Consider the following 11,976-nt stretch of genomic DNA (forward strand, 5'->3'; position numbering starts at 1 on the left):
AGCGCGTCACTCTACAATACGAATTACTACCCGCGATGGCTGAAAGTGATGCGCGATTGGAAACAAACATGAAGAAAGGTGTGATTTCAAGTTTTTTATCGAGGGAGATTTTTGTGTTGTTCCCATGTATTATACGCACGCCCAGATTTTAGGGCAAAAAATCGTGTAAATTTTGCGGATTATACATGGAAAATTACGGTACACTTAAATTTATAGTTTTACGTTTTTTTGTCAAATTACATTAGAATTACAAATATAGCATTCAGTTTTTTTGCAAATTAGATTAGACTTAAAATTATAGCTTAACGTTTTTTTGCCAAATTACATTAGAATTGGAAATATAGCTAGGGGAGAGTGGGTAGGTATGGGCCACCAAATCTTACTAAGCTATAACTTGGCCAAACTTGGTCAAATATTCCTAAATTTCGGTATGGACGATCATTAGTTATATGGCTAACTATTACTGGTAGAATTAAGCTAAAATACCCATGTATTTGGAAGTGACATCAAATTTCGTAACAATACATCATTTTTGTAAATAAAAAATAGGCCTCGAGGTATGGGCCGGGGGGTGGTGAGGTATGGGCCGCTGTCTGTATTGAATCAATAAATGCCATTCATATCCTACAAACTGCAACTCTTGTCACAGTTACCGACAGTTTGTATATACTGATATAAAGCTGAGCTGGAAGTAGACAATTCATATATTTCAATTCCCGTATTGATCGTAAGCCATAACGCGTAACGAAACAAGATTACTAAAAATATGTAACATGAAATTCACTATCAAATCATGCTTCTTTTGCCTCAACTACCCCATCAAATCCAAATGTCACAGCTCTATCTCTTATTTAAGTGGGAGTGACAAACCATGATACATATTTGAGCATATGATGACATACTGTGCTAACAAACTTTTCTCCTCTTCATGAAAGATAGTATTGGAAAACGATTTTGAAATCCTTTTCATGTGAGACTCATCCCCTGTTTTTCCATATACCTATTTAATGTAGCTCTACCAATTTTGTACTGACGGCATGGTTATCTTTTTGATACCTCCCATGCTTTAACGTTTCATATTGCCAAGCTCAGATCTGATTCTGAAAACTGGCCTTTTTATTGGTTTCATGATTTACTTTCAGGTGATTGTATATGAGAGGGATTAAACCAACACCTTCAGTATTCTAGAGATAAATAAATTTAATAGGATCAATCAAATATTGATTTCAGGTATATGTTATGCTGTCCCATACCCCAGCCTATTGAGGTATGGGCCGGCCCATACCCTAACCTGCTAAAAGGCCCATACCTCAAACTCTCCAATTTGGGGATTCTTACCATAACTTAAAGATCCGAGAGATTGACAAAGCAATAAAACTATACTCTATAGATAGCATATTTCTATAGCTTTCACACCATAAATAAGTCTAATCCAAACATGCACATATGTGGACTCAAACCCAAATTCCCTATTTTCAAATAAATTTACTTTAGACCTCAAAAATTATATATCTTTAGCTGAGTCAAAAACTCTGCTGGCCTCACGGCTGTGAGTAACATGGGTGAGTCTGGAGCCTTTTTCTAACAATCACACAGCTTGACAAGCATATGTGATATCCCAGTCACCAGATATGGCAGTGGCCCACACCTCAACAGTGGCCCATACCTACCCACTCTCCCCTACACAGTTTTGATGCAAATTAGATTAGACTTAAAATTACAGCTTTACAGTTTTTAGTTTTTGCCCAATTACATTTCAGTTAGGAATATAGCTATACAGTTTTTCCCGAATTGCATTAGATTTTAAATTATAGCTTTACAGTTTTTTGCCTAATTACAATAGAATTAGAAATATAGCTACACAGTTTTTCCAAATTAGTATGGACTTAGAATTATAGCTTTTACGGTTTTTTTGCCAAATTACATCGGAACTAGAAATATAGACATACAGTCTTGTCCAAATTACATTATTATTAGAATTATAGCTTTACAGTTTTCTTTGCCAAATTACATTATAATTCATCAGAAATAGCTACACATTTTTTTCCAAATTAGATTAAAATGAGAATAGCTACATTAGCTAGCATTTTTCAAAATAACATTGGAATTGCAATTATTGATTGCTACACAGTTTTTTCTTCAAATTAGATTCGTGTCAGAATTTTGGCTACCGTGCACACATTTTCTTCCGAATCGGATTAGAATGAGAATAATGGCTGCAGTTTTTTTCAAATCAAATTAGAATAGAATTACAGTATGCACAAATACAACTAAAATATAGCTTGGCTGGTTTCGCACTATACAGTTAGAATTAGAGCATAGAGATATTTCACAAATTAGATTATAATCAAATTACCGTATTTCACTCTAATTTGACTAATCAGACATCTATAATTATCTAGCTGTCCAAGCTTGATTTAAACCAATTGTAGTATCACCCACCTTTAGCGGCGTGGCACACGAACGGAAACTGAAGCCATGTGGATGTGCATTTGAATTCCTTGAAAAGATTCGAAAACGATATCCGCACCGTCAAGCCTCCCTCTGTTGCAGCATCCAGGTGCACCACAAAGTATCTGGCTGGCAAAGGCTGCGAATATCAGAGAGAGTCATTAATGATGAGAGGGGGACTCAAGCCGCTATTGACTACCTACACTAACAACTGAAGCGGTTAAGCCTTTCGACTACTTCCACTTTTACTCAAACCGTTTTTAGGCATAACTGCATATTTTTATACTTCAGATTTTTGCCCATTAACAGGGTTGTAACCAAGTCACAAGTCAATCTCACTTTTATAGCTTTGACTCGAGTCAAGTCGAGTCATTCTCAATTCACCACCGAGTCAAGTCCGAGTCCAAGTTAGGGAGTAGTGGGTAGAGTCCGAGTCATCATGGTTTGACTCGAGCCCGGGTCTGATTCATTATGCTCACTGTTCAGTTCAATGTCTGTCTTAGCCGTCCTAGTCTCGAGTCATATGACTTGGTTCGAGTCATGCACAGAGACGCGAGTTCAAGTCGAGTCAATACAAAAATTGAGTCTTCGCATTTGAAAAAATGACTCAAGTCAAGTCGAGTCACCAAAAAATCGTGACTCGAGTCATTACAACCCTGGCAAATCTACTTTTTGAAACTATACTTAATTAATTTTCAGACCTTTCATTTTCTACTTCTACCTAAAGTAATTTTTACAAAACTACTTCTACTTGAGTAGCAGCGCTGACTGCTTTGACTAACCTCTACTGAACTTCAAGGGAAAGTTGTTTTTATATATTGAGATTGAATCCAACTTCCACTTAAACATTCATTTATCACCATACAAGATTCAGTAAGGTAAGGTAACAGTAGCATTACTGGCCTGATGGGGGTTACAGCAACTTGAAATTGGCATCCTAATTTCTATCAACTATTGAGGCACATAGTGACATTGTATCAAAATACAAAATAGCAGACCAACCTTGAACAAAATATAGAGGTAGCGCCCGGTTAGGCCCAATGACTGTGTTGTAGTGCGAGGAATTTGGATATAATTGCCAGCCGGGACTGAACCTGTGAAAAATTAAGCCTCAAAAAGTTCTCCAGAGTGTAAGCCACTAAAGCTGTGATAGTGCAGAATCCTAACAAAATGGCCAATGCCGAAAATTGGAAATTAGTACGCCATCGTACACACCTAATATTCTGTAGACAGTAGATTTCAGTTGTTTGTCCATTACAGACGCAACATCTCCTTCTTTAGACGAACGCGTCCAACTTTCTACCTTGAACTGCTTGAAAATGTTGACATACGGATGTTGCCATACTATAGCAAAGAAAGCAGGAGCTCATAAAAAATAAAGCATTTTTATATCAGTTGCAAGTACTTACACATTCTCGATGATTCCTGCCTTTTATTCATGCCGTTGGAACCTATGCGATAACCGGGACAGAAGCAAATTACTGCGAATGCATAGCAGACTTGATCTTCAAAACAACCGCTACTAGATTAATGCAGCGGACCGTTGATAAAATATTGTAAACATTCCAACCGTCACCGCCAGGTGGCAGTAATTCCTACAACTGTATTCATCCATCGAGATCAAGGGGACAGCATTTGTTGAGATTACGAATGATTGAAACTTCCTTCAGAATTCGGGATCGACCAGTCAGTCGCATGAATACAGTTGACCCACTCCAAAAACTACAACGTAGGATTCTCCGTATCATTGCCAAAGCCACAAGGGTGTGAGACTGATAAATCATTACTCAAAAGATTTGGTGTTCTAGACCAGTGCTCTTCAACCTTTTTCGACGTGGTACACCCTTTTAACGTTTGCTCAAAACTCGTACACCCCTGTTCATTAGGGGTCTTCAAACATAACTATTTTTCTCAAATCGTACTTTGGCTACTTGATAAAATTGTTAGGTTACCTAACTTAAGCCTACACATCAAATTTGGTTCAATTCCAACTAGTAGCCGCCTTGCTACGGGAGAGGAAAGTTTCTATTTACTATACAAAAATAAATAACGAAAAATTTGAAATTTTTCTGTTCACCCTATGAAAGTATTAGGTTGTCTATAAAAACTATGTTCTTCAAATTTGGTTCAATTCCGACCAATAGAAGCGGAGTTATTGCCGTCAAAAAAATTGGATTTGAATAAAATAGTATTTGGTCACAGAGTCGCAGCCAGTTAGGCAGCCCGCCACGCAAATTTAGGCTTACCATATTTTGGAAATCTAAAAAGAGGACTCTTTTTCAGAAATTTGAGACTTGCAAAACCGGAGAAGAATTCTAAAAAACCGGTGAATTTTTCCCACTTGGTGATCGGTTGACTGAAATAAAAGGTCGTCTTTCCGCTCAGAGCTCAAAATACCGTTTTTCTCTCCGCATTGCTAGGTGCATGACTAAAAAAAAGGTCAACGTTTCACTCAGAGCTAAAATCAGTTTTTCACTCCGAAATACCCGCCGGAGCGTCACTTCTGTGCTGATTTACGGCATATCACTCGCAATTTGCACTAAATCTGACCTGAATTTTCAAAAAAGAGGACAAAATCTCAAAAAAAGGGGACAAAAGGGCGTCCTCCGAGGACACTTTCAAAAAAGTCAAAAAAGAAGACAAATCCTCTTAAAAGAGGACGTATGGTAACCCTACGCAAATTGGAATTTATTTCGTGTCAGAGCAAAAACAGCATGATATAACGAACGATAATCAACCTAAATGTAACAGTATTGGGGGGAGAGTAGGTAAAGCTAGTGCTGCAGAAACGGTAATTCAGATCAGCGATGATAGCAGGCGCACCAGCCTACTGCGCATCAGGCCTGCCACACACCACACAGAGTCGATAGTAGCAGATGGGCTGCAAGAGATGTCAGTGACCTCAGAATCGTATGCCGCTACACACAGTCCATTGTCGCTAATTTACATCACTTATAACAAAATACTAAATTGCTAATGTGTGGCGAAAGATTGGACATACAGTCGGCATTTTAAAACAAAAGGGTTTCGATTTCAATGTGGAAGCTGTTTCGACCCTGGCTGGCTACGTCACTTCATTTATGTGCATTGCGGTATTTATTAGCGTCGGGTAGGAAGCACAGATTCAAAAAGTCTGAGCTATCGCGGCGGTTTCCTCAAAAATCCCTAAAATACAAATGACTAGCTGAAAACATGTTTGTTAACTGCATACTTTACAACACCAAACGGAACCATTGGTCTATTGCCGACGGCTAAATGAAGAGAAGAAATATTTGCTTATGACATCACAATCAAGCGGTGTACAGTATTACACTTGAGATAACATTGTACCATATTGCTCTTTAACCTGTGCGTCAACCCGTCTGTACTGACCTATAAACCTGCATTTGTGATAGCTAGCCATCGGCTCATTGTTACTCGGATCTGGTACACCCCTGTACACCCCATCCGAGTGGTACACCCTTTGCAAATTCTGGTACACCCTAGGGTGTACGACCACCCCGGTTGAAGAGCACTGTTCTAGACACCTTCCTATCTTTTCATTGTATCGCAGTTTTGAACTGATGAAAATAGCGTAGCGGTGAGCGTCCGCGCCATCTACGCAGGCGGCCCGGGTTATTCTGGGCTCCTCGTCCCTCGCGTCTCTGCTCTTACAAAGAAGCCAAAAAAAGACCCGGTAAAGAAAAAACAGCAAGAAATCGCTTCTAAGAAGGACCGACGAAGAGAGAATAACATCGAAGAAGACTGCCACCATAGTGTCCTATATGGTGTCGACACAAGCAAATCTCAAGCCTCAGTGAAATTGTATCACGTCACAATTTCCATTTGGCTACAGGCAATTTATCGGTCATTTTTGACCGGCTAGCCGAGCATTAAATTTGATAAAACAGGTTTCAATCGAAAGCTGACTCTGCACTGATTACGAAAGAATAAATTTTGTTCCGCTCGTGGCCCTGGAACTCCCACAATCAGCCTCGAATTTTTCATTGTTACGGAGATTGGCATTGGGACGCAACAATGCTGAACAATGCTGTCTGGCTCTTTTTCTCTTGAGCTACTCTCTCGTTTCACCAGACAACATTGTTGCGTCTCAATGCCAATCTTCATAACAATGAAAAATTCGAGACTGATTGTGGGAGTTCCAGAGCCACGAGCGGAATAAAATTTATATTTTCTTAATCAGTGTAGAGTCAGCTTTCGATTGATACCCGTTTTACCAAATTTAATGCTCGGCAAGCCGGTCAAAAATGACCGTCAAATTGCCTGTAGCCAAATGGAAATTGTGACGTGATACAATTTCATTGAGGCGTGAGATTTGCTTGTGTCGACACCATATAAGACACTATGCTGTCACATCGGTCACGGGCATTAGCCCTGGCCACTAGGTCGAGGTGGATGCCAGTCCAACAATCCCCCAAGTCGTACGGCATTACTCCTATCGCATTGTGTGTCTTGTATGTCGCATTGTACAGCAGCTTGGCAGATGAAAATATAATCTGACGATTGATTCCACTGCGACGATATGGTGACATCGCCGACGTTGCTGACTTGACCACAGTAAAACCACCCCCAGGTTCTAGTGAGCGGAAATGGTGATCTATAGACAACTAACCAACGGTTAGTTATCTATAGGTGATCGTACACGGATTCGTGATCAGCCTTTTTGAAAATTTATGCGTTGCATACGCCAAATAGCATTCCATATAGAGTTTGATTTCTGTAAATAAAATATAAATACATATATCCGACATGCAGCGTTTTTGGAATCAAGGTTTATCTTTGTTTAGGGTTCATTTCCCGCCATTTCTTTCAAGCCCTGGTTTCCAAGATCCTCGAGTCGACAGAGTTGTATAGCCTAGGCAAGCAATTTCACTTTTCTATCGCTGTATTTCTAGCCCAATCAACTAATTTACGGTGTAGCTCTGGCTGTTGATAGATCGCTGATGACGATTGCCGACGGTCACATAGCAGTGAAGGTTTGAAGACAATTGCAAAATGGCCACAATACAAGGCCTCTGGGACCAATGCCAAGTGGTATTCGGTTACCTGCCTCACGTGAGGTATGTTTTTCCATTGCTAAAGAGAAGAGCGCCAGCGATGTCTCTGGAAAGACGGACATTCTGTACACTGGTGAATTTAGCATGGGCAGCCAGAAGCCGAATTCCGATAATTATATCTTCAATATTTTTCCTGTTCAACTTACCGATGCTACGGGTGGAAATTAATATCAATGTGGAATAACATCCAGTTAGATCTTCTCAGATGTTGTTCTTCAGTTTTACTGTGAATGCTTAGCTGTACACGTGACATGCGAACTGTGGGTGCTTGTGGCAACTCTGCAAACAGAGCTACATTATATTTGTTCTGCTATTTTCTCAATCAATCTATATTACATCTATTTCTGTTGTTTGTGTTGAGGAATTTGGAAAATGTCACCAATGATGTACAATGAACTGCAAATATACGAACTGAATTGTATCAGAATATTCAAAAGCCTGCGAAAGATGTGAGAGTTGGCAGTGCATGAAACTGCAAAAAGACTGAAACAGTCTGCTTCTATACTCAGTTAGTGACTGTAGAATTACTGCATGTTATAACAAGGAATGAAATATCAACCAGCTCTGAAGTCTACATATAAACCATTTTGATAAACTACTATTATAGCTCGCCATCTGCGTAGCCGTAACAATGCAAGGACATACCAACCCATCTGACGATTCTACTGCGATGCGACCCTAGCAGCCTGTCTTCTGTACCTAGATATTTATTGTTGTACATTGGTTTCAACTCACTGATATCCGAATTCGTCATTAAAATAGCGCACTACACCTTACACGCATTGAATTTTGTTTCAACCCTCTGATATCCGTACATGCGTCTGCGTTCGAAACAGCGCGCAGTTTGCTTGTAAAACTTGTACGCATTATCCTAAATAGATCTTAAACATATCCTATCTGCTACAACATTCCAATAAGGAATTAATTAACACAGATTAAAGACCGACGCACAGGTATTGCCTGTATTCACAGTATCAGATAACATCCTTATCAACATCACCCGGCAAAATTGAGACATTCTTATCCACAATCGCATCCAAGTCCAACATAATCACTTGATTCTCAAGTCCCCATCTCCTAGAGATCAATAAATTCCAAAGACACGTTTAGCAAAATTAACAAACAGATATGCATCACATGCCCAGAGCTTTGTCTTTGTGGATAACTGTCATTCGCATGTGCATGTCAACAATAGACCACGGCATGACCATGGACGTTACTATGCACCGCCCTTCTCGAATTCAGCAACCGCACTCTCAAATGTTCCAAGCACGTGTTCACAAACCGCATTCAAGTCTTCCAGGCCTTTTCTCAGCACATCGTCGGGAGACGTCCCCAGCGTCTGTATTCGCAAATTCATTCTGTTGTCGGCGGGATGCGGTATCGCATACCCGCAGAGCTCCACCTCTGGATTCTTCATGATGATATATCTCAACGCGTTCCCCAACGTGTGGTCTTCGTCGTTTAGAATATAAGTACACGTCGTGTCCTCGTTGCCGTCTTCGACCGGCTCGATTTCAAGTTTGACACGGCCGACTTGCGTCATACTCCCGCGGTCCTAAATACTATAAATAAACCTTGAAAAATAATATAAGTTCATAAAACTGGTCACAATGCTCACTAAAACCAAAGCGGCAAGTGCCATTCTGAAACGGTCATATATTTTCCTACCACTAAACACATTTAGAAAATGTCAAAAAACCATCCATTCTTAAAATCACATCACAAAACCCAAAAGGTAAAAATCTGGAATATAAAATCAGCAACAAATCATACATTCACATCGTCAAATTTCGTCCGCTTGAAGCTTTTTGACTGACTCTCATCACGAGCAAACGTTAGGGATACCATATTTTGAGATCCGAAAGAAGATACTTTTTACAATATACCAAAAATATATTAGCAGACGAGAAAACGGCTAATTTGAAAAAATGAACAGGAAATTTTATTGGGTCGACTGAAAAAAACGTCATTTTTTCAACTCGTCTCCCGAAAGACATGCAGCCAGGTAAAATCGGTCGGCGTTGACTTTTTTTTTAGTCAACCTTGCTGTCAAAATCCAGGTTTAGCGTTATTTATGGCATTTTTTAGTTGTCCAGTCCATGCGCAACTGTATCGCCTGGCTTTTAAAGCTATACAGGAGGACGAAATGCCACAAATGCGGACATTTGGGCGTCCTCGGAGGACGTATGGTAACTCCAGCGTCATTATTACATCCCAACGACAAAATTTTTTCTAAATCTCGAATTTGGTCACTGACATTTAACTCCTGATGACAGTTGGCCGAAATTCTTCGGGTGCAATAAATTCGGCGATATGAATACATCGTTTGTTGCTATAGTGAAGTTTTGTACTTCCAAATGCCTATATAAAATGTATACAATTGAATAATACAAACAAACCCGAATATTTTAGGCTTACACTCGTCGGGGGAAATCGTCAACAACTAGTAGAGATTACAATAAAACTCTATATATCAACAGTTTATCACCAAATATGAACTTATATGCGTGCAAAGTTCTTTTCAATTCTCTACTAGTCACAGACGATATTCGGGTTTATTCCTATACGATTACATCATTCAGTTGTATATCGAAGTTCTGCACCCCCGAGAGTCTCTCAAATAAAAGCAACACATACCAAAGGGAACAAAACCATGAAACAATAAGAGCTATGATTTCAATCAACACGCATACGTTTTACCGAGCTTCAACTTATTCGCGAGTCTCTGCTTTGCGGTGGCCATGCCCTTTTTTGGCTTTCTCTGCAATACGGCCACATTTTTCTGCGGTATTCTACAAGTACTACCCGTAAGAGGGTCAGATTTTTCTGACAAGTTCGACGCCATTTGCGGCATGAGCAAGGACTGCCCGCCTAATTTTTGTCTGGGAGGCTGAGACGTTTGTGTCTTCCAAGCCGGGTCACTTTTTGGACGCGGGTCAGGTCCAGACACCACCGTGTCCGGATCAATGAAGTCTGAGTTCATAACCTTTTTCTTATCACGTCTTCTCTTTTCTTTATCAGTCAGTTCCTTTGTTAAATCTGCATCGTTATCTTCGCTATCGAATACAGTAGGCAACAAAACCGTACTCTCCGGAGAAAACTTGGCAGTTTTCGCTTTGGCACGCTTTTTTGTGGAAAAAGTCAGTTTCGGATTGGGAAAAGTCAGCGACGGCAGATGTCCTTCGTGATTTGAAGACTTCTCCGGATTTACGGGCAATTTAGACGTGGGCCTAATCAAAAAATGACTCTCTAAAGGCAAAGGCTGTTTCAAAGAATCAGCAGTCGCGTTTGTTTTTCCGACGTTCGTTTTTTCTAATTCCAAAGACACTTTATTTTGTTCCTTAATTTCCACAGAAACAACATCTAACAAAGACTGTAGCCCTGCGTTGAAGTATGGGGTGGTTGATAAATGCGGGGTTGTAACAGGGACTGGTTTTACGTCCCCGTTTTGTGGTCTACTCTCGATTTTCGTGACAGTTTCCGAGGCGGTAACGTGCTGTACGCTGTCTTGCGTTGGGCACATCATACTCCAGCTTCTGCGGATGTTCGAAAACACCTTTTCTTTCTGAATTTCCGTGTCTACCATGGAAGATTGAGTCGCGACCTTCGGACGGCCAACCGATAGCTTTAAAGTCAGCGGTTTATGCTCTTCCGATGATAACTTGTAAAAAGAAGAGTCCTTCGATGTATTGAGGGAACTGTTCTCTCGATCAGACGTAGATTTACCCGTCCATTGAGAAGCAATGTCATACTTCTCTCCATTACTTGAACTAATCTGACGTTTCGTGATAATCAAAGGTTTAATCGCAGGCTCTTCTAATTTTTCAGATGTCTGCACGGGAGAAGCATCATCTGTAGACTGTGTATCTTTTTCAATAATGCCGTCTATCGTTTCTGGAGACGACAGCACTTTCCCTAACGATAACTTTAATTTGATGCCTTTAGTTTTCGGTTTCGATTTCAGTTCCACTGGCGGATCTTCATCAACAATGACGCTGGAATACTGAACGTTGTTCAATTCCTCATCGCTGATGCCCTCAATGTCAACACTGGTATTATGGCAATTATCCTTCACATTTTTTTCCACACAAACAGGCTTTTTCGCACTCTTTTGCTTTGTCTTTTTCACATTTTTAATTTTAACCTTCAGTTTCTTCTTCGGGGGTTCTTTTTTCGTTCTGACTGGAGATGGGGAATGTTTTCTCGTCCTTTTTCGTATACGCCCGGAAGTCCTAACGTTGGCAGTTTCGGCCGGTTTCGCGTCGACTGCGTAACTATTTACGGGACGCCTGCCGGTCGATTTGTCTTTTTTCACGATAATTTTCAGCGACTTTTTTTTCGCGACCTTTCTTGTTTTCGGCTTTCTCGTAATTCCCTTTTTTTTCAGAGCATCCGCGCTTTCGTCGATGAGAAGCTGCCCCTCGTTTTCGCTCTCGCTATCATCCATAGCACAGCGGAACAGATT

General features: G+C 40.2%; 3 protein-coding genes across 3 annotated transcripts in view; all 3 read right to left on the reverse strand.

Moving 5' to 3' along the window:
* LOC145447990 (WD repeat-containing protein 90-like) overlaps positions 1–4,018 on the reverse strand; it is a 33,315-nt gene extending 29,297 nt beyond the window's left edge. The window contains exons 1-4 of the mRNA XM_080326300.1: positions 3,861–4,018; positions 3,667–3,795; positions 3,454–3,545; positions 2,443–2,590 (exon numbers count right to left, since the gene is read on the reverse strand). Of these exons, the coding sequence (XP_080182426.1) occupies positions 2,443–2,590; positions 3,454–3,545; positions 3,667–3,795; positions 3,861–3,891 (400 nt within the window). The 5' untranslated portion in view covers positions 3,892–4,018. The remainder of the gene's footprint in view (positions 1–2,442; positions 2,591–3,453; positions 3,546–3,666; positions 3,796–3,860) is intronic.
* Positions 4,019–8,443: 4,425 nt separating this feature from the next.
* Positions 8,444–9,054, reverse strand: LOC145447904 (DNA-directed RNA polymerases I and III subunit RPAC2-like). Its single transcript, XM_080326174.1, has one exon. It carries the CDS (start codon positions 9,052–9,054, stop codon positions 8,728–8,730), a length of 327 nt encoding a protein of 108 aa, XP_080182300.1. The 3' UTR covers positions 8,444–8,727.
* Positions 9,055–9,085: 31 nt separating this feature from the next.
* On the reverse strand, positions 9,086–11,960 carry LOC145447902 (uncharacterized). The gene has a single exon (XM_080326172.1). The coding sequence runs from the start codon at positions 11,956–11,958 to the stop codon at positions 10,192–10,194; it is 1,767 nt and encodes a 588-aa protein (XP_080182298.1). The 5' UTR covers positions 11,959–11,960; the 3' UTR covers positions 9,086–10,191.
* Positions 11,961–11,976: the final 16 nt, after the last annotated feature.

The sequence above is a fragment of the Botryllus schlosseri genome, chromosome 10 (assembly GCF_051294905.1).
Source record: "Botryllus schlosseri isolate E-star chromosome 10, Bs_hap1, whole genome shotgun sequence".
In the NCBI taxonomy this organism is placed as follows: domain Eukaryota; kingdom Metazoa; phylum Chordata; class Ascidiacea; order Stolidobranchia; family Styelidae; genus Botryllus; species Botryllus schlosseri.